Below are 22,036 nucleotides of genomic sequence, written 5' to 3'. Positions count from 1 at the left end.
GCTGAGGGGGGATCTTGTGGCCTGTTATAAACTAGTCAGGGGGGATCAGCAGGCATTGGGGGAGTCACTGTTCCCCCGAGCACCGCCAGGAGTGATCAGGAATAATGGTCAGAGGGTCAAGCTGGCAGAGGGTAGGTTTAGGTTAGATAACAGGAGGCGCTACTTCACGGTTAGGGCAGCTAGGATCTGGAACCAACTTCCAAGAGAAGTGGTGCAGGCTCCTACCCTGGGCATGTTTAAGAGGAGCTTAGATGAACATCTTGCTGGGGTTGTTCAACCCCAGTATTCTTTCCTGACATGGCAGGGGGTCGGACTAGATGATCTGCTCAGGTCCCTTCTGACCCTAGAAACTATGAAACTATAAGATGAATACTGATTTATACTAGACTAGTTTTTTCAGGTGTTTGTCTAGTAGACATTGCACTTCAGCTGGTTAAAATGAGCATGAACAATCAAAATGTAACGTACCATTCAGACATGATTTTAACCAATAATGATTTTTTCTAACATTGGTATCTTTTTCTTTTTAATGAATAAATGGAAAAAGTATCCTGCAGCTCCCTAGAATACTTTCCTTTTAATTAACAGAGCAGATTGACATTGCTGTTTAGCTGTCATAAGACAGCAACTGCATTGGATATGGGATTTAGCTTACATAGAACTAAAGCAATAGATCTCCACTCAGAACAACTGTGAAAGTATGAAATAGAAGACTTGCCTGTAAACTGGCCAGCAACTTGATCCTCTGGGGGCACATAGCATAATATGATTTCAGGCCAGCCAAAAATTATTACTACCCTCCAATTACTAGTGTTTTACCTGAATGGTACAATGCTATACTTTCTAGGGCTGTGCGAAGCTTTGGTTGCTGATTCAATTTGGTGAAGATTTGGCTCAATTTGGTGGTCGAATCTCCAAATCCAAATCAAATCAGGAGACCCTTTAATCTCTCCAAATCAAATTGGAACCCTCTGAATTGATTTGGAGATATTCAGAAAGATCTGATGATTTAGACATAGACACAGCTTTAAATGTTTTTTCTACATATGTCAAGGTACCAGGTGGCTCATGTATGCTGAGATGATGGGGTAGATGAAGCAGCCCACAGGAGTGCGGGGAGTCTCCAGTGCACTTGGCAGTAGACCAGGAAGTAGACCAGAAGCACTTCCAGTCTACTTCCAGGTCCACTGGGAGTGCACAGGCCCCTCCCCACATCCCTCCGGCTCAGTGACTGGTGCCTCCTGGGTCTGGGGGGAGGACCCAGGGTCTACTCATGGCCAATTGCCGAGCCAGAGAGGGTGCAAGAGGGCTCCCTAGCACACTCAGTGGCAGACACAAAAGTTGACTGGAAGGAGGGGGGGGTGCCCTTGTGGGATGCTCTGTCCATTCGACCATCACACCATTGAATTGAGACATTGATCAATGTCCCAACTCAATGCTGATTCAGAGAATCAGTGATTTGGCCATAGACACAGCTTTAAATGTTTTTTCTACATACCTTATTGTACCAGACGTGGTTCCTGAATGCTGTGATGGTGGAACTAATCGAATCAGTGTCCCTGATTCAGGCCGAATCCAAATCAAATATGGCCCATTTCGCACACCCCTACTTTCTAGCCCATGGAGCTTGTTACAAAGTCTCAATCTATTTAATGTTAAATAAGAATAACTGAGCTAGACAAATACATTTCTAAAGATAGAACAAATGGTTGTTGGAAGACCTTTCATACTCACTGTCTTTTTGGTGCCACCGCACTGCATGTAAATGGACACCACAGTAGTGAAACATGAACTCATGCTCTGAGTGCTGAACTCTTCCCTGCAGTAATGGCATGAGGTCCCGTCCATCAATTATCCTTATGCAATATAAAAAATAGGTATTATCAGACAGGTTTGAGTTATATGACAATAGCTCTCTATTCAGACATCTTACTGCAACTGAAAACACTTAAATCACCTTTACTCTGACATGTGAACAATCTGTGAGTGTCATATGAAATGTGAATTTGAAAAACAGACTGGAAATCTTATGAAAAAATGCATGTTAGGGTATTTTTCAAACCAGATACCATGTTGCATTTGGAAATTAAAAGGAATGAATATGTTTTAGAGCAGTGGTGGCCAGAGTTACTCATCCTGGGAGCCACATCTGATCCTCCACTGAAGTTCAAGAGCTGGAAAGCGGGGAAGGAGTGGGGGGGTGGGGAGAGTGCTGAGCGACCTGGAGTGGAGGTCACCAATCCCCGCTCCCCCTGCACTGCCAAGCCACTCCAGCTTTCCCCATGAGGAGCACACCCCAGGTTTAGTGCCACGGCTGCAGCCCCCGCATCAGCAGTTCGGCACCTGAGCAGCGGGAGGTGCTGGGCTGTGCTGTCAGTGAAGCCGCCCCAGGGAGAAGTGGGCAGGGCTTTGGCCACTTTCTGGAAAGCCTCAAGTACCATGCCAGTGAGCCTCAGTTTGGCCGCAGTAGTTTTATAGGGTCAGTACCTGTCCTGTGGCACTGTCCCACCCGCCAGATGAGCCACCGTAGGGAAAATGTCCATAAGGCTTGTAGGTTCATCGATGACTATGTCTGTAGGTAACACTCCTGGCCACCTAAATATCCCTGGCACACGGATTCCTCCTTCCCAGCCTCCCATAGCTTTTCCACCTAGTATTAAAAAATAAGAAGGAAATTTATAAATGTGGGCTTTGTCCACACATGCATGGATGTTTGATTCCCCAGGGACAACTAGCCATGGTGCACTTTGTGCCACCACTAGTTGTCCCCAGGGAATGACTGTGTCATGCATGCTCTGGTGTGTAACAATTTACCCTAGGTGGGGTAGGAGAAGCTGGGGCAAGCACTGGCTGGTCCGAGCAGCCTTACCTGGGGTCCTGGGGGCGTCTTGGGGCTGCAGCAGTGGTGATCCTGCTGCATGGATCCTGGCCAGCAGTGGAGCATGTATCTGGATGGCCAGGCTCTGGCTTTGGGTGGCACATACTGCTGCCATATGTGACACTGTTTTTTTTCTTTTTCTGAGGGGTTGTTTTGACCTCTGAATATCCAGGGGTCAGAAAAACCCTCCAGGCTTCTCCCTTGCAGCATGGAGAACAACTGAACGTTAAGTATCTGGTGCTACAGATGTGTCTGCGGTGCTACGTACTGCATGGCCGCGCTTGTCTGGATGCAGCCACGGAATGCATGGAATGGAGTCTATTTATCCTGCCAAGCATTTCTGGTTTAGTCAGTTAAGCCTTTCTGACTTTTTCAGTTTTATCTTTGTTTTTTCACCTCAGAAACAAATTTAGATATGTCATAACCATTTAAGCTGTTTCTCTTCAGCTGACTTCTTCAGCACCTTAGTCCATTTATTGACTCTCCTTTGTCTTACAGGAAAAAGAAAATACTAGAAAATAGTGTGGATTACATTTTAATATAGAAATTGTTGCATGATTGCCACTCTCCCACACTATTTACAGTTCCTTAGGCCACTTTCCATTTACAATCATATAATATTCCTGTTGAAACTAAGGAAATTATTTACATCTAAAATTAAACACTGTACACGTGTTTAATGGGAGTATAAATGTTTGAAAGCAGCTTAACACGTGATCAGCCAGCTTTCTATAGACAATCAGGTTTGCCACCTTCCTCATTAAATAATACTATATATTAGTATAGTCCCTATCCTTCTTTGAATATGTTATTACTGTAAGAAAAATAGGAACGCCTTTATCAATTCCTTTTGTAATGGCAAAAGCCTTGTTTTCTGGCCAGTCAAGCTTTACGTGTGCCTCAGTTGTTCAATGCTGATTCTTGATTATATCAATTTGTATTTTTCAGGAACTCATTTTTCACAACAGTTCTTACCTTTGTATATTCCATTCCAACCACCCATCTGGGCTTTTCCTTCTTGAGCTTCCAAAAATCCACCATGGTCAGAGGCAAAATAAATGAGTGTACTATTTTTCAAATCTTCTGTGCTAATAGCCTCCAAAATCATACCTGAAAATAAAAAGAGTGTATTTATATTAGTGAAACAAATATTATCTCTTATCTGCAAACATGCACATATTTAACTTCATACGTAGTTCAACTGAGCTCAAAGGGTATTCACATATTCTTGTATTCATAATTTTTGGGTGATCAAGTCATATGTTTATGAGTTTATTAAGACACTTGGCAGTTGTTAAAACAATGTCACAAGTAGAATCAGAGGAATTTTGGCTGCTTGCAGATGTTAAAAAACAATACCAAAAAAACACACTTTACCAGAAGAAGCAGCATGTTACTTCAGCCTGGCTGCAGCATCTGTAAAGATCGGGTGCTTCAGTGGGACTTTTTGTTGCTTTTAGCTAAAGCTGATTCAATCATCTGTTAGATAAAAACTCCTAAACAGCCCCACTAAAGCACCCAATCTTTACAGACACTGCAGAACTGGGTTGAAGTAATGCCCAACCTCTTCAGGGAATGGATGGGGGTCGGTGCAGGAACATGCCAAACTTAAATAAAGCATCCTTCTTTGTTGTTTTGTTTTGTTGTTTTGTTTGTTTGTTTTTAAATCTGTCAGCACCTTTTATGTCTCAGCCCCAGCACTGAGCTTCCTGCTAGGCCAAACATGCAATGTTTGGGATAGAGCATAACATTACTTGATCCTGAGAATAAGGCAGGTGTCAGCTCACTTCTAGACCCAGGGCTGTCCCCAGCCCTGAGCCAGTTCCATATCTGGGGCTGTCTGGAACTGGACCTCACAATCACATGAGAGATCCAGGACTGGGCATGCTGCATGTTCAATTTATGGCATACAAACAAGCCACAAAGGTTTCCACATATTTTGTTGAATATCTTTGTGGATGGTTCACCATTTCATGGCACCATGTATTGCTTATGTGTGTAGCACTGTGCTATGGTTGACACTTTAATCACATCATAAATGTAACATGTGCCACGGGCCCAAGTGTCTGTCAATGCAAAGAAAAGGCATACTGTCCAATAAGCTCATTAATATTAGCACTCTTGTAGTTATGCTCAGGACTCCAAGTCACAGATGAGTACCCCATAATACTAATAATTGCACGAAAAGAGAACAAAACAGGACACCTACTACAAAAAGTAAGAATTCAAGTAAGAGAATGTCAAAGTAAGAAACAAAAATGATCCAGACACTATTGTAATTTTTATGATTTCATTTTTACAACAGTAGAGTTTCCAGCATAGGAAACTAAATCTGACCACATAATTTGTTACAAATATTTTTGACTAAATTTCATTTAAAAATTATTCACAAACCGAGCCTCGTTTCTCATTTTTTGTTTATATTTGACTAATCGTTCTCATGAATAAGCATCAGCCAAAAATGGCTTGTGAACTGTACATTTGACTTATTTGTCATCTGTTATTCTGATTGTGATTGGTCACCTTTCCTTTTTTAAGGAAAGAGCAGCTAATAACAAACTACACATTGGTGTTAGGATTATTTTGGAATATCAAGTCATACAAAATCTGTCTGTCTCTACTTATATAGAATCATAGAGAATTAGGGCTGGAAGGGACCTCCAGAGGTCATCTAGTCTCTCTAGAGGTCATCATCCTTATCTAAACCATCCTATACAGTCCATAATCTAAACTCTACATGGCTAGGGACAGAAGTTATGCATTAACTAGTTTAAGTAATCAGAAACCAGTTTAAACTTGTAGCAGAACAGAAGTTAAATGCACTTAAACCACTTTCAAAATGGCTGATACTGTTTTAATATAAACCTGGTTGGATGTAGTATCAGACTTCACTGATTTAGGTCAAACTGGTTTGTGGAACTTCTGTCCCAGATTCCCTCCTGGTTCAAGTTAACTCAATCTCTCAGCATCCAATGATGCTTTGCAGCCCTGGGCTGTGCTGTCTGCTCCAATAAGCAGGGTCTTCCCTGTCCCTCCCCGCTCCTAGCCAGAACACTATCACTTTGGATGGCACAGCACCATACCCCCAGCCAGGTGTTGCTGGCTGGATTGGTGCATGGCAGGGGAAAGGAGGGAACCAGACTCTCAGCTGGGTGCTGCCAGTCTGGGAAAGGGAGGGAGAATGTGTTGTCCTCCAGCACAGGAGCTAGGAGTCACAGCCCCTTGTCACTCTGGTCTGGTTGGGAAGTATGGAGAACCCCTTGCAAAGACTGAATCACTTCAGCCTCAGGCTTTTTGACTGTCTACTTAGCCAGTAATATTACTGTCAACACCGGACACAGAGCTTAGATCTGCCTTTTGGGTCAGGATCCATGCCCCTTCTCAGACTCTGGGCTGGCTGAGGGGAGAGGGGAGGGGAGGAAGGAGGAAGAGGAGAAGCCTGCACTGGCACTTGGCTTGCCAGGAGCCATTTCCACTTCTTAGCCTCTGGGCTGGCGGAGGGCAAGGTGGGAGCAGAAGCCCGCAGCAAGTCTTGGCTCTGCCACCCAGTGCTGGGAGCCACAACCCAACTCTCAGCTGGTCCAGAGGCTGAAAAGGGAGCATGGCAAAGGGACTCCAGCCCTGCTTCTGGCTCTGGGAGGCAGAGCCAAGGCTCAGTATTGGCTTCTCCTTCCTCCCAGCCAGCCCAGAGGATGAGAAGGGGGCCTGTGTGCAGGTTTCTCCTCTCCCTCCTTTTCCCACTCCCTTCTTCCCTCAGCCACCCCTGAAGCCCCAATGAGGGCTTTTTCCTACCCCTTGTCCTCAGCCAGGCCAGAGGCTGAGAAGAGGGCGTGACTAGGGGACTCCAGCCCTACTCCCAGCTCCAGGAGGAGATGGAGCCAGGACCTTCTGTGGGCTTTCCTCGCGTTAAGCCTTGAGTCTGAGGAGTGGGTGTGACTCCTGGCTTCCAGCTCTGGGGACAGAGCCAAGCCCAGGCGCAGGCTTTTCTTCCCCACTGTCTCAGCCAGCTGGGAGGCTGAGAAGGGGGCATATCTAGGAGATTCCAGTCCCAATCCCACCTGTGTGGGATTGTGTGGGGGTGGGGGGGACACATAGTTTCAGCTTACCCTCCCTGGGAGGCATGCTCTAGCACCCCCTGGCTATTAGCATGGGCCACTGCAGAGATTGGGTTGCCTTTTTTGTTTGAAAAGTGAACTTCCTCATATGACTTATGTTTCCTGCCTTTGGACAGTTTTCATTTCCTTGCTTTTTCTAAAGTTTTCAACTCTAAGAGGACCTGATTTGTTGTTCCACATTTGGATTTACATCATAAATGGTTATAGGGATTGTAGAAAATTAGGGCTGGAAGGGAATTCATGAGGTCATCTAAACTAGCCTCCTGCTCAAGGCAGGATGATCCTTGATTAAATCATCATAACTAAATCATAACTAAATCATCTGGCTAACTTAAAGTAAGACATCTGTCCTCAGTCAACTTACCTACCATCCAGTCCATCTCCTCTACATTATCTCCATATAAACCATGTCTACTCTTCCCAAGAAACCTCTCTGTGGTGATAAGTGGGGTGTGGACATGTAAAAGGGAAACAAAGAGGAGGAATGGTCTGTGCTTGTTTCTTTAAAGAAAAAACAAAACAATACATGAATAAAAACAACCAGCACAACAAACACACATAATACATATATTATCTGTTTATAAAGAAAGCTTTAGTCATACATATTGAAGCACACTCTTTTGTTAATAGAATTTGCACTATTAGTTGCATTAACATTCCAGCAACTCATCCCCAAATCATTTACATTCTGTAAAGTACCAGAATCCAGCAAATTTGTTTTGTCCCATAAAATTGAACTTGAGTTTGAATTTTTAACATACTCCCCTTTTTATTGTCCAGTCTTGAGTGGCAATGTTAGGTAGTGGAGAGAGCATTCTCAGCTAGTGTAAATCAAAATAGTTCTACTGAACTCAAAGGGTCTAAGTCACTGTACATTAACCGAGAATCTGGACCTCAAGACTTCATTTCTTTGTTGCAGTGACTGGGATGGTGGGGTGAGGAAGAAGAGGAGGAAAATGTTGAGGCACCAGTATGGATCAGTAGCTCAAATGAGTAGAAATCATTCAAAATTTATCCTGCTTCTCAGAATCAAATGTATCCTTATAGATAGTCTAGACATGTTTTAGTCTAAAACATGAATATTTTACTCCTGAAAACAGCAAATTATAAAGGAGGCCTCTGGATAGCCCTTTTAGACTAATTACATTTTTTATTAACAGTGTATAGAGGGCTTTATGCTGGTAAATAATTTGTTTAGAATGTAGTAATTGATTAATAAATTGCAATGCAAATATGTGCAAAATGGAATGTATTTTACCTTTCAATAAAGGAGACAGCCTCTTTCAATAAAGTAGATGCGGTTCTTTCTAACACCATTGGCTGTTCTGTAATTTCATGGTTTCTCATCATAATACAGTCCCAGTATCTTGTGAATCCATACATTGAGAACCAGGACATGAAGAACAAGAAATCAAACCAAGCAAAGCAGATCATTATTTTCCAGCTGACTGAGACCAAGCCAGTAAGTTTTCCTACAACAAGTGTGAGTACAGCAAGGCTAAGTATCTGAGTAAGAAGCCAAAGTTTGGATCTCAAGGCTCTGTCCTTCTCTGGAGGTTTTGTTATGTGACAGTCATTCATTAGACTAAAAGGCATACCATAAAAATAATCAAACCCATGGTTTAAAGGGTGATGGCAATGGTCGTTGCGGGATTCACAGTTAATACCTTGATGCCACTTTCCTGAAAATACAAAGTTTTAAACAGGTAAAAGGTTGCAATATTTTAAAAATGTGCTTTTCCATCTATATACCATTTATCCAATCACATTACTTTTTCTCTACTCTGAGAAGGTCCTACTGCCCTGCTCTACTTCCACTATATAGTTGCACGAGGTGCCAGGAGTAGCAGAGAACGGCAGTAGCAGTGAGCAGGTTTCTTCTGCATCTGCTGGCTGGGAACAGGAGGGGAAGAAGGAATGTGTACACTGATGCCACGGTCTCCAGCTGATGCAGATATGGAGGAAGCCCCAGAACTGTACCTACCTCCAGTAGTGTAATTGAGAGGGCAGAGGGACACAACTGGAACAGTAGTTCTGAACACCACCTTTGTGGGGCAGTGAAATAGTAGTCATGACTGATTGAGCAGCTGTGATCAACACTTTTATCCAGTGCTGCTCTGGACATCACATAGCTGGCCAGGCAAAAACTCTGCTGCTATACCTCTTCCTGTCCTGCTTCAGCCATGAGTTGAAGGGAGCAGTTGCACAGAGTGCAGAGCTTGGCTAGGGACAGTGGCAGTGGCATACCAATTCCTTCTTCCAGTGCCTGCTCTTGGCCAGTGAAGAATGGGTAGGAGGGAGTTGGTGGGAAACAGCAGGGAGCAGGTGCTGGAAAAAGGATCCTGTTTACCACTGCTGCTGTCCCCAGCCAATCCTGGCACCCTGTAAAGCCATTTCCAAGCATCTAGAAGGATAAAGGAAGGAGCAGCTTCAGAGCTCCCTCTGCCCCTGAATCAGCCAGGTACGGCAGGCAGGCTTTTTGTGCACCTGGCCCCTGCCCAACACTCTGGTGCTCCCCATCAGCACAAGGGCTCTAGCCATGCCTTGCTTCATCTCTCACATCCCACTTTAGAAAAATCCTGGATCCTTCCATGCATGCCTATTCCTCCCAAAATTTCAAGCCACATAGAACAAAACCATTTCCTCCATCCTCCAAGCTATGAGAAAATGGAAAGGGTGTAAACAAGAAAAATAATTTTGTCATGTATGAAATAACTATCTATAAATAAAAGATAACTCATCACACATTTTCATAATAAAATCGTTCTCATATCATATCACTGATAATTAATAGCTGCATATACGTTACCATTAAACTGGATTGAATTTTTAGAAAAGAGAGCAAAATGTTCAATGAGGCAATTCTGAGTTATTCAGATCTGATACGCATCCTAAAAGGAACAGTGAGTTAATTTAGTGCCAGCCTAAGTGTTTGGGGGCAGATAGGTACTGTCATAGTCTTTAATGTTGCTCTTTATTACCAGGACACTTCATCACCTCTGAGACTCTTGTCAACCAAGACAGACAGTCTTTCTTACTTATGTGATATTTTTGATGTCTATGTTAGGATTCAAATGTAGGAAGTTGAAATGTAGTACTCTTTGACAAGCCGTGGTGTCCGCGAGGGATAAGCTTTATGGTAAAATACAAAAAAAGGGTCTTTTTTCAGTGACTAAATGCTAAGGCCAAAGTGAAATAGAAAGATTCAAATGTAATGTTGATGATTATTTTAAAGCCATTAGAACATTATTCTTGGCTTTCCTGTTTTCTGAAGCCTTAATAGGTCACATTTTTAATATTATCCTTTCATCTTTATTGTCTAATTTGAACGAAGAGAAATCAATTTGTAGATGCACATACATTACTATAATGTGTAGTAATGAATCTTTTTAGTTTGCATGTGTACATGTTATATAGGTCACCAGTGGGATGCCCGAATTTAGGTACCTATTTCAGACTGGTGAGTCCTTCTAAAAGTTCTCTTAATGGAATATTTTAGGAGAATTTAAAAATTGCATCATGATTAGTATTACCATATTTCCCATATCAAAAGAGGACAGCTGTGGGGGGAAGAGAAGGGGAAGGGGTACATAATGGGGGGGCAGCGATATGCCCATGCCCTGCCTTTGCCCCTCATTCCTAAGACCCCCTCCCAAGCCCTGCTTCTGCCTCTCACTCCTGACCCACTGTATCCCTCCCCACAGCCCTGCCTGTGCCCCTCACTCCCAATCTACAGCCCCCTTCTGGCCCCAGTCCTGCCAGTGCCTCTTACACCCAACCCACCAACCCTTGCCCCGCCCCCAGCCTTGCTACCCATGTAGCTCACATGCGTACTCTCTCTGTTTCTCTCTTTTACCTGCAAGCAGCTGCCAGGGCCTATGCACAGAGCACATGATCCCCCAAAAGCCAATCACCTTCCCTCACTACTCCGAGCCCCAAGCAGCCAAACAGCAAGTGCTGGGGAAAAGTGGAGGAAGGGCAAAATCGCAGACATTTGCTTGCATTTTATAAACCCACTCAGATGGAGGACAAGGGATCAAAAAAAGGACATCTGGGAGAACTCGGGCATATGGTAACCCTAATCATGACGGAAAGGAGGAAAATTGTTTCCGCAAGTAACCTGTGTGACTATGTTGTGGTATTATTAGATACCTATAAATAAAATGAACATCTTCCTTCATCCTGTAGTATAAGATGTACTATGTGAATGTATCAAAAAATTGTGCATGTGTATAGTATGATATGTTCTAGCTTCTGAATATCCTAAAGTGAGGTCTGGGGGATGTAAGGAATACATTAGAGGCCTCAGAATAAGTGCCTCCATCTAGTATACATCTTCCATTATAGAAATGTTTGAATGAACTTGTAACCTGGTAGAGAGACAGGCTTACAAGGCCAGAGTCTTCCCAATGTAAACAAGGAAGTACCGACTTAAGTGCTTTGACTGTAGTCACACAAACAAGGCAATTAAAACCGATTACCATGTAGAACAGACTCAATGTCAAGAGTCAAAACTTAACTGGTAACATCTGAGACCATCTTAGTTAAACAGTTCTTAAGTATTTATCAGAAATTCTGCATTTAGCTGGGGAGGGAGTCTTCATCATCAATCCCTTTTATTAAATTATACATAATTGAGTTGTAAATGGATGTATGTTGCTAATAAGTGTGTGTGTGTGTGTGTGTGTGTGTGTGTGTATGTATACGTATGTGACTGCGGGAAGAGAAGAATCATGGACCTGAGCTGTTGGAAAAATTGAACAAAAGCTTAGAGTTTTTGGGGTCCTGCTTACACCCATCCACCCAGGCATGAGTATGTTTTTGCATTTCTATTGCCTGATCTGAATGCTAGTTAAACTTATGTTGAACTTCCTTCTTAATAAAGCAATTGCCTTGAGAAAAGACAAGCATGCTCTTTTTTTTATTCCAGGGTCCTGTCTGACGCCATAAGCTTCCTTTGTCCCAATTTGTGGTAGAGGATGGGGCAAGGCATGACAAGCCCCTGGGCTAATGGGGGACACCAAGGAGTCAGGCAGAGAACAGGTGCACAGAAGGCACTATATTTGAAGAGCCAAACCCCTGATGGTATGCAATAGCCCAGCTCCATTGATTTTAATGTCTGCTACATCATAGTGCCAACAAAGGACCTGACATGCAGCGTCTAAAAGCTGAATGTGCACATGCAAAATGTTTCTTTGTGTATAATCTATTTTGAGAATCCTGGTACTATAGGAAGCTGGTAAGATCCATGTAATGGTATAGGCAGTTAGATTTTTAATCCCTACTTGTAGCTTGTTTTGATACAGTTCTAACTAAAGGCCAATCATGTTATTTATTTTCCCCAGCTGACTGAATCTCTCTCTGCATAGAGTACTTTCTTTGGCTTAGAAGTGTTACTTACATGATATACCCATGAAAGGAAACATTACAGCTACAGATCAATCTCCAAGTAAATGAAACTCAAAAATAGGTGTTCAGGTGAAATTCTTTTTATGCAGATGCTATTGAGCCTTTACATACCTATGAGTCCAGTGATATAACCTTGCTTCTGCAATATCTTGGCAAATGTGGTTTCATTTGGAGGGAGGCCTCCTGAACCGGCATTCCACTGAATAACACGGAATTCGCTAGTGGAATCCATACCTAAAATATATGCATTTAAAACAGTACTAAAAAAGTAACAAGAATGCTTGTATTCAACTCTAACCTTATAGTTAGGGCCATTTTTATATTATAACACTTGAACTCACTTATCTTCACAGTTGAAACTTGTCAGACTTGCTAACCCACCTGCTATGTTCTTCCACTGTGTTAACATTTTTTAATAAGTGATTAATTTGCTGGTGTAACAGGGAGATGAGTTCATGTTGCAAAGAATGAAAAAAAAAGTCCTGTCCCCTTTAAGACAAGGATCTTTTGGCTCTGCAAGGGCCAGGTGTGGCTGAGCAGGCTACATGACTGGAAGGAGGGAGCGGCTGGGCTGGATAAAAGATAGCCAGCAGGGGGAGAGAAGTAGTAGAGCCATGCTTGATAAGGAACCCAGATTGTCCCTGCCTGAGAGAGAGAGAGAGAGAGAGACTGTATGAAAATAGCCCCAGGAGTGAGGGAAGTTTTTTTTTTTAATGATTTTTCCTTTGGTTTCTGGTTTGTTAAATGGACCTATGAGGACAAATCATTAGGGCTGTGCAGAACAGCACCATTTAGTTTTGACTTCCGTTCTACTGTTTTGATGGGACAGTGTTTCAGTTTGAGTTTTGTTTCATTTTGAAACCACTGTTCCATTTGGGGAAGCATGAAACTTTCTATAACTTTGTCATTTCTTGCCTGATTCATATGAAACAGGCAGGGTAGCTCCTGCTGAGGCCGTGAAACCTGCCAGGTTTTAAGGAGATAGGTGCAGCAGTTTCTGGGAAACTACTTCAGGCTGCTGACAAGCAAAACTCGTGACACGGGTGACACTGTATGTGTGATAAGGCGCATCCTCACTGGCACTGGGGCCTCTACACAACATGGTACTGTGTTCCAATGAGATCTCCTGCTCCCCTACAGCCTCAGGTCAGACCACCACTTTAAATGACAACAGGTAATAAAATAACGTAGTGAGCAGCACAGTAGCATCTCAGGCAGCCAAAGTGTCACAGAGCCTTTCTTTCCTTTCCTGCAGGAGCTTCTTCTCTAGCAGCTGCCAGAGAACTCTGCTTGCTGGCCCCAGCCTAGGGGCTTAGATGTGCCCAGGGCCCTGTGTCCTTCTGGTCAGATGCTAGGGGTGTTCGTCTAAGGATATGGTACTGGCAGACAAGGTCCTTTGGGTCAATCCAATCTGGTATCTTTTAGCAGACCAACTGAATAGTTACAGAAATATATCTTAGCAAGCTTTCAGGTTGAAAACCCCTTCCCCAGGTTACACCAAAGTTGGCCAATGGAAAAAACAATATTTATGTGCTTGGGCCTTGGCCCCTGTACATAAGCACTAGTTCCATGGAATTTTATTCACATCAAATTTTCTTGTATAATGTGTCTATGAATAATCAACAGGGATTCTGGTTTTCTCTGAGAAAAAAAATCCCCAATTTTTGGCCTGCTTTTTAAATCTGAAAATGGGGGGGGGGGGAGGAGGGGGGCGAGGAGTGTTAATTAGAGAAAACCAGGATAATTATTGCAGTGAAGTTGGAAGTTGTTTTTTGTTCTGTTTTTTTTTTTACCAAAGTAAAAAGCCAAAACATTTTACTGAAGTCTGTCAACCAAAGTGAATGTTTTGTGGTGAGAGAGCAAATATGTAAATACACAGGGAATGCAACTCAAATATCAATTTTCTGTAAGTCTGAAAAGAGACAATATTTTAAAGGTAATTTATATTGTACAGTAGCATCCATGGTATGTGGGCACTGTGCCAAGACAAATGCACAATTCTGTGTGCACATCTCCAAGTGATCTCAGTGGGAATTCTCAGGATAGAACTAGGCCAACACATCAGTTTCAGACCCTTGGGGTGTTCTGTATTGTTATAATTTACAAAGGACTGACTAGAGAATTATGGATAGAAGCTTGTATAAATATTTAGTTTCCATTTTGTTTCATTCCAGGGACTGAGTTTGTCAGGATGGCTTTTTCTCAAGTGATGGAACCTAAGCAGATGATGTAAATGTCAACTGATTATTTTGTGTAATGGCTGAATTCTAAGATACAGCTACAGAAAGCATTCTTGCCATTCTGTCTCCTAAGTGGAGGGAATAAATAAGTCCAAACATTTCTGAACATTCACTTACCCTCTGTTGACAGGTAAGTAATACTACCCCAGATATTTTTTAGTACCTTTCAGTAAAACACATTTAAGAAATCTTTTGCCATGTGTGTATTGTGCTATCAACTGTCTGTACTTCATAATGGTATTGTAACTACTTAAAATTAAGGACGTCACTACTTAAATAATATAACAGAGCAGCATTATTCCATATCCTTTAGTGGAACAAAACATACAGTTGGGGGTGGGGGGAACATGTTGATAAGAATTGTTACTGCTTTCCTACCCTGCTCTTCTCCTTATTGGTCAGCTACACCTCGTAAATATCTAGGAAGCCCCAAAGTAGTATGGTCTATGTGGAGGGGTACTGGGAGTGACTAAATGGACTTAATATGGTTGCTGTTCTCATCTGTTTGTACTTCATAGCCTTTTTTCCTATTATTAATATACAATTGTTGTCATGTAGAAAATGGGAAGAAGGGTTTCTTGTAACAACATAAGGAAAATGCTTAACTACATTCCTTTGTTAAGAGAACACTATACTCTTAAATAGATCCAGACCTGATCTGACGGGGTATCTGCCAGTCAAGAAGGCTGCTCTGCTTGGGGTGCAAAGTGGAGCCGCAGCAATGTGCTGAGTCAGTTTTATTCCTTCCTTTGCTAGACGGTCAATATTAGGAGTCCTAAAAAAACAATCAGTTTGGATCACTGTATTTGAAGAAGGATAGAGAGAAACCAGAAAGAATTCAGAGGTAAGTGATGGAGATAAAAAGGTTAGAATGGAAACCACATGAGGAAAGACTGAAGAAACCATGTATATTTAACCTGGAGAAAGGGAGAATGAGAGGCTGCTTGCAGGTAGTAGAGGGGAGCTAATGAGGGACTCACCTGGTTGGAAGAGGACTGAGACTTGAGTTACATAAGCCCAGAGCCTGCATAACAGTGTTGCCAGTTATACAGTAATTATCATGTTTGTACAATAATTTCAATTCTTGTACAATGTACAACCAATAATAGTAAAAGTGTTCAAAATGTGCAATAGTTTTTGAGACAGCCAATTGGTTCTGCATATGTAAAACCCAAGTCACTGTCAGGGAGCCTTAACTGACTTTTAGGTTGACTGTTAGCACTTTCTTATGACCAGAGATCCTGGTTTTCTCTGATAAAAACAATCATTGCTCCCCCCCTCAAACACCCAATTTTCAGATTTTAAAAAAAGTAATCCAAACCCACATTTTTCCATGATTAAAATGAAACACCATTATATATCTGTACATTAGTGGAGTCCTGCATCCTAGTAAAAGGCTGAGACCCAAACCAGAAGGTTCAAGAGCTCAGGGAAGGGCTGGGCTGGGTCAGAGGATCTGCAGCTCAGAGCTGGTTAAGCCGGACTAGAGAGCCCAGAGGAGAGGCTTTGTATGTGACTAGGGGTCCAAGATCCCAGAGGAGGGACCGCATAAGGAACCAGGGGGTCTGAGGGTTCAAGGGGGCCAAGTGTATAAAGAGTTAAAATCAAAGAGAAAGAACAGCTGTGAGGCTTGGGCATGATGTAGGGGAGGAAATAAAGCCATGCATTGAATACTTAAAGCTACGGGTGTTCTGGAGGGGCATAGATATGCATGGAGCCTTCAAAGCTGCAGGGGTCCTACAGTGGCACAGGTCAGCTGAGAGGGTCTGTTGAGCTTAACGGTTGGATCAAAGTGGTTGGAGGTCCAGGAGAGACTCAGCGATATCAAAAGTGGACTATGGCTCACTCCAAGGCACATGGGCAACCTCTGTTATTCAACCTCCAGTAAGAACAAGACACAGCAGGAGAGCAATTAAGGGATGGTTGTAATAGAGATTGAGCTGGGCAAGAGTCACATGACCAGCAGGGGGATTCATGGCCTGGGGCATGAACCTGCCACAAGCTGAACACAGCACCCTTCTCAGTGGCTTCACTTAGGGCAGAACATGCCAATCTTAAATTAAAAGGTAAATTAATATGCTAGTTTACTCAAATTCATTACCTTATGGTTTCATTACCATAGCAGCCTATATCTCCAATACCAAGATCATCAGCCAGTATCAGCACTATGTTGGGCTTAAAGCTAACTGAAGCTTGTGATCCAGGGAGCCATAGGAACAGGCACAAAACCAGCTTGATGGTTACAGCGATCCTGAAATACAAAGAATAACAGTTCAGTATAGATGGACAGACATTTAAATATTTTAGTATCATCCACAGGAAACACATGAAGTGAAATCGAAGTGTCTCAAAGCCAATGAAAAACTGAGAGCTAAAAATGTCATGAAGAGCTAGCAGCACAAAACAAAATCATTGTGTTGTAAGTAAACATATGTAAGGATTGCCTGTGGCCATGTGGGAGCCTTCAGTGAAACTCAAACTATTTTAATACCTGCTTTAATAATAAAACAACCTGTTTTTTAAAATTATTTGAACAGTTAGAAGTGACAAATACTTCCACTGTCTTCAGCATACAAGTTTAGGTAAAGACAGCTGATGTGGTTGAATCTATCAGTTATACTGCAGATAGTTTTGTTCCATTTTCCCTTCATTTCTGTGCACCTAATACCTTCTAGCAACAAGAGAGCAGGAACCCATCTTAGGAAGAAACAGAAGTTTAGCAGAACTTAACTTGTAATAGTAGGTCAGTGGGCTATGCAGTTATTCCTGGTCTTAATTAATGATTCTTTGTGGAAAAAAGCACAGTCTTGAGCTATAACGTTATGCTTTTATGTCTCCCAATTTGTTATAGAAACTACCTGTTGACTTTCGCATTTGGACCATAGTAACAATAGCTGACAATTTAAGTCCTTATAGAAGTAAATACATGACAAACAAAACAAAACACCAATCTGATTTAGCATAAATGTGTTCTTTGATATGAGCTGGTAAGTGTCAACACTGGTAAAGCAAATTATGTTTTATGAGAGAAAATAGGGATTGGCAACCTACGGCCCATGGAGCCATTGTATCCAGCCCTTAGAACTGTAGCAAAGACACTATTTGGTGGCATGGGGGCTCTGTTTGCACCATGCCAAAACTACATGGTGGAGGCTTTGGGGAAGAGGGAGGTCTTCCTATGCCACAAGGAGAACTAGTGAAGTGCAGTGAACTAGTGCAGAGCTACCTCGGACCCAAGCTGGGTCATTCTGGCTTGCCACTGGAAAAAGTTATTGACCCCTGCAATAAAACTTTAAAAAGAATTCCACTTCTACTCTAAACTTTGCATGTTAGAAATCTTCTGGGAAGTTTGGAAACAACCAGAAGATAAGTTGACAATCAGGGGCACCTTGGGAGCAGAGGTAGGGGCCAGGGCCAGAGCCTGCCATGCTCCCCAGCCTGTAGGGGAAAGTCCAGCAAAGCATCGAAGCTCCATCATGCATTAACTGCATGAGCACCAGTGGGAAGCAGCAGCTGGAAACTTGTCCAACTGCTCTGTGGGGATAGTCGGGATGAGGCGGCAGTGAGGATCCCCACTGACCCTGCTGCTCACTGCCCAGCTGGGCTGTCTCTCTCTCATCCCTATGCCTGCAAGGAGTCCAATGCTTCCCTCCCTCCTTCCCTCCCTCCCGAAGGTCAGGTCACAGGGCAGGCAGGTGGCTTGGGATGGGCTGTCGTGTCGCTTGTAGAGGATGCAGAGAGAGAGAGAGAGAGAGAGAGAGAGAGAGAGAGAGAGAGAGTGTGTGTGTGTGTGTGTGTGAGGTGGGGCAGTGAATGGTGCTTTAGTCCTGCTGCCAAGAAGGGAAATTCCCCTGTCTCTGGGATACTGCCTGCAGTTCTGGACCCCAAATAAGGCTGCTGATAGAGAGAGGTCTACATCTCTCCCAAGTGATGGCAGCTCCTGTAGATAAGTGTGAGCTCTTCCAGAGGGTGATTAGATATAGATTTTTCTGTATGTCTGTCTGTCTAGAGAGATACATTATATACAGAAAGATTGTGTGTGTGTGTGTGTGTGTGTGTGTGTGTGTATGTATACATGTATACATCTATGCAGATACCTATACAGAGAGCAATACAGGTATACAGAGAGGGAGAGATGTGTTCATGTATACAATATATCATTTTGGTTACATAATTATGTGACGGTAACATTAAAATATGGGTGCTTTAAAAGAGACAGCTGTATAGTACAGCACATGGAGTTTAGCACATGTTTAATGTTTCAAGAAAGGTAAAAACAAAACAAAACATTGAGATGCATTGTGTAGGCCTACTGCTTTATTTTAATTGCAAGAATTACTAATGGTAATCTTAGACTTGTAGTCAAGGCTATAGGTGTGGCCTGTATTTTTCTTGTAGTAGTTTACCATAGTGTAGCTACAATGTAGAATGTATATTTGAAAAAAGAGTTAAACAAGAGTCTACATGAGCACTAAACCTAAACATCTTTCCTTTTGTGTTGTTATACATTTATGGTGATCTCATACACCTGAGTCATTTTCCCAAGGCAGCTGTTTTACTTAGTTTTGTGTGTGGCAAAACTGAGTAGTTAATTCTGACATTATGTGTTGTGCTTTATTTATTAATGCATCATGTAAACATTTAATGGGTCTATTTATTAATGCATTTTGATACATTCATGTTTATAATGGGTATGAGGGGCCTCCAATTTTCTGTTTGCCCAGGGTCCTAGTGTAACTTAATCCACCACTGATTCCATCAAAGCTTGTTATTATTTTATACTCTTCCAATATTCTGTTGTATTCATTATAACATTGTAGATTTTAGTGTACCACTATTAAACTAACAACTCACAAGTGAAGATAAACAGTAATTAATCCCAGAAAATAATTTATTTTACCAGTAAAATGTTTGTTGCTGCATGATTTTGATCGACCAGCCTCTTTGTTGTGGTAAGGATTCTGTAAAACAACCAGAAACAGTAGTCTTAGTTTTAAATATAATTTGCAAGCGTTATAATAAAAATTGAATTAAATAAAAAGATTAATGTTTTGATCCAAAGTCCAATGAATGGAATCAATTTAACTGATTTCTGTGGGCTTCAGATCAGATTCAAAATGAAGAAGAGCAATCACAATAAAAAAATCAAAAAGGAATCAAGGTCTAAGAGCAGGTCACCATACTCTGATATCACTGACAGTTCCTGCTCTTCTATTAGCTTTCACAGTAGTTTTCCTATTCTTAAAAGTGAAGGTGGGATGTGTCCACCCCTCAGGAGTATTTACTTTTAGATAATAAAAAGTAAACAAGCAGATGGAGAAGGTAGAGAGAGTAACATGTTGTTGTACTGGGGCTTAGGTGAAAGAATTAATTTGGTTGCAGTAGTGTTTCTTTCTCTGTGCATGAGACAGTATCTGTAGACAAGGCTGCAGAAAACCAAGGACATAACCAGACCAAGAGATGATAACATGCCCCTGAGGAAAAGCTAGGAGAGCACTTTGGACAGAGGACTGTCTAAAAAGGAACATGAAACAATGGGCAAAAATGCTGTATACTGTTGTTTGATACCTATTGGGGACTCTATGTATACTCTTTATATATTAAGCAGGATTGTACTAGACTTTGCCATTCATTTGTTTTCCTAAAGGGCATTACTCACATGACCACCCAAAGCTAGCTATCTGCTTGAGCTCAAAGAGTGAAACATAGGGGTGGGCAATATTTTTAAGGTGTAACTTTTTCTCCCTCCTGAAAAATGCCTACTCAGGCTGACCAACAAATTTTATACTACAATCTCTCAGGCAAAAAAGTCACATTCTTCATTTCAACATTTGTAAGCAAATCATTTTGAACTAATATGTCACTTTAAAAATTAGCTACTTTTAAATTGTGCAAGGAAATGCATCCTACTAAAACAGAATGATTGTTCACATTTTTCACTTCACTGGGCAAAGTGAAAAAAATATTTTGGGTCAAACCAAAATGACCCTTCCCCCTAAATATTTTGATTTGGTTAGCAAATGAAGGGATTGATTATTCACGTGTATCTAATAATTATTTTTTCTGGACCTGGTTCTTTGATTTATTTATTTTTAAGTCATTGAATCAGGTATGATGGAACTGTCATGCAAGTCCACAGTAACCAGAAAGTACAACTGGAATCAACTGGAATGGCACCTGGAATCAATAACTTGCATGATATTCCATTAATATGATAAAAATTAAAATGTGACATGCTTTCTTTGTCTCTGCACTAACTTTTAGACAGAAATTCCTTCTTCCTTTTCCTCTGCCTTTCAACCATGTCCAACAGATATTTATATTTAGTTAAGGGCGGTTTTCTCAACTAAGGAATCCCACAGATCTACTTACAGTTTCATCCTTGGTAAGACTTACTCCCTGTAATAACAGAAATAATTGCTGTTCACAGTCATCACCAAAATGCTGTTTTTTAACAGTTCAGGATGTTTTTAGAGACACTAAAAGCACTCTCACATTCATGTTCACAGGCCCTTGTTGCTGATATCATTTTTACAGAAACGCTGACAATTTGACTCTCCTTGTACTTTGAATGCGTAGTCCATGCATCTTTCTGATTTTGTATTTTGCTGTGCATTGTGTTGCTGTAACATACCTCTTATTTCCTGTTGGAAAAAATGTCAGATTTTCCTGACATTGTTTCTGGACCGCTCTTATCTGTGGATTTTACCTTTGTTCTTTTACATATTTTTATATGCCTGCTAAGTAAGAGTTATCACTCCTACTGCTTTCCAGTTGGCATGCATTTAAAACAAGAAGCTGTAGTTACAAAGGATGAAAAGAGAGACCAAAATGACCTTGGTTCACAGCTTTTGAATGGGCTTATCAAAGCTTATTCAATGATCACTAATACAGCTTTGAATATAACCCAATATCCCAGTACTGTGGGTTTTGTTTGTTTAATAATCTAACTGCCATGTTCTGCAGTTTAGTTTAATACCTACATGAGCTGGAAATGCTTATAATACTTGATTCTGTGTAGATACTGGTAATAATTTCTCAATAATAAAGAAAGTCTAATTCACCAGGATTACAAACCTTTGCAGAAAAATTGCATTTTTTACAATTAGGGATTTAGAATGGATCTGATTCTGGTACCCCACAGCCTATACACACAAGAAACCGACAGTAACTTTTCAAAAGGTGTCCAAAAAGCAAATGTTTATTGGACCTTTACTGCCCCCAGTCAGTGTTTGTGCAGACCCAAATTTAGCTACATACTGTATGAGGAAGCAGAAAATTAGGCTAGATATCAGGAAGCGCTATTTCACGGTCAGGGCGGCTAGGGTCTGGAACCAACTTCCAAGAGAAGTGGTGCAGGCTCCTACCCTGGGGGTGTTTAAGAGGAGGCTAGA

General features: G+C 41.7%; 1 protein-coding gene across 3 annotated transcripts in view; it reads right to left on the bottom strand.

The window, feature by feature from the left end:
- Positions 1 to 22,036, bottom strand: part of LOC109306117 (arylsulfatase D-like) — a 48,618-nt gene that overhangs the window by 24,864 nt on the left and 1,718 nt on the right. For 2 of the 3 annotated variants that reach the window (XM_019529374.1, XM_019529371.1), the window contains exons 2-10: positions 19,543 to 19,603; positions 16,744 to 16,893; positions 15,296 to 15,417; positions 12,514 to 12,636; positions 8,252 to 8,675; positions 7,358 to 7,494; positions 3,854 to 3,988; positions 2,488 to 2,650; positions 1,735 to 1,856 (exon numbers count right to left, since the gene is read on the bottom strand). In XM_019529374.1, coding sequence (XP_019384919.1) covers positions 1,735 to 1,856; positions 2,488 to 2,650; positions 3,854 to 3,988; positions 7,358 to 7,494; positions 8,252 to 8,675; positions 12,514 to 12,636; positions 15,296 to 15,417; positions 16,744 to 16,893; positions 19,543 to 19,565 — 1,399 coding nt within the window. In that variant the 5' untranslated portion in view covers positions 19,566 to 19,603. Of the gene's footprint in view, positions 1 to 1,734; positions 1,857 to 2,487; positions 2,651 to 3,853; positions 3,989 to 7,357; positions 7,495 to 8,251; positions 8,676 to 12,513; positions 12,637 to 15,295; positions 15,418 to 16,743; positions 16,894 to 19,542; positions 19,604 to 21,014; positions 21,042 to 22,036 lie in introns of all 3 variants that reach the window. The other variant, XM_019529373.1, reaches the window with a different exon arrangement.

This window comes from Crocodylus porosus, unplaced genomic scaffold (assembly GCF_001723895.1).
Source record: "Crocodylus porosus isolate Cpor-Errol unplaced genomic scaffold, CroPor_comp1, whole genome shotgun sequence".
Lineage (NCBI taxonomy): Eukaryota > Metazoa > Chordata > Crocodylia > Crocodylidae > Crocodylus > Crocodylus porosus.
Note: the sequence above shows the minus strand (reverse complement) of the source record. Positions and strands in the feature narration are given on the sequence as shown.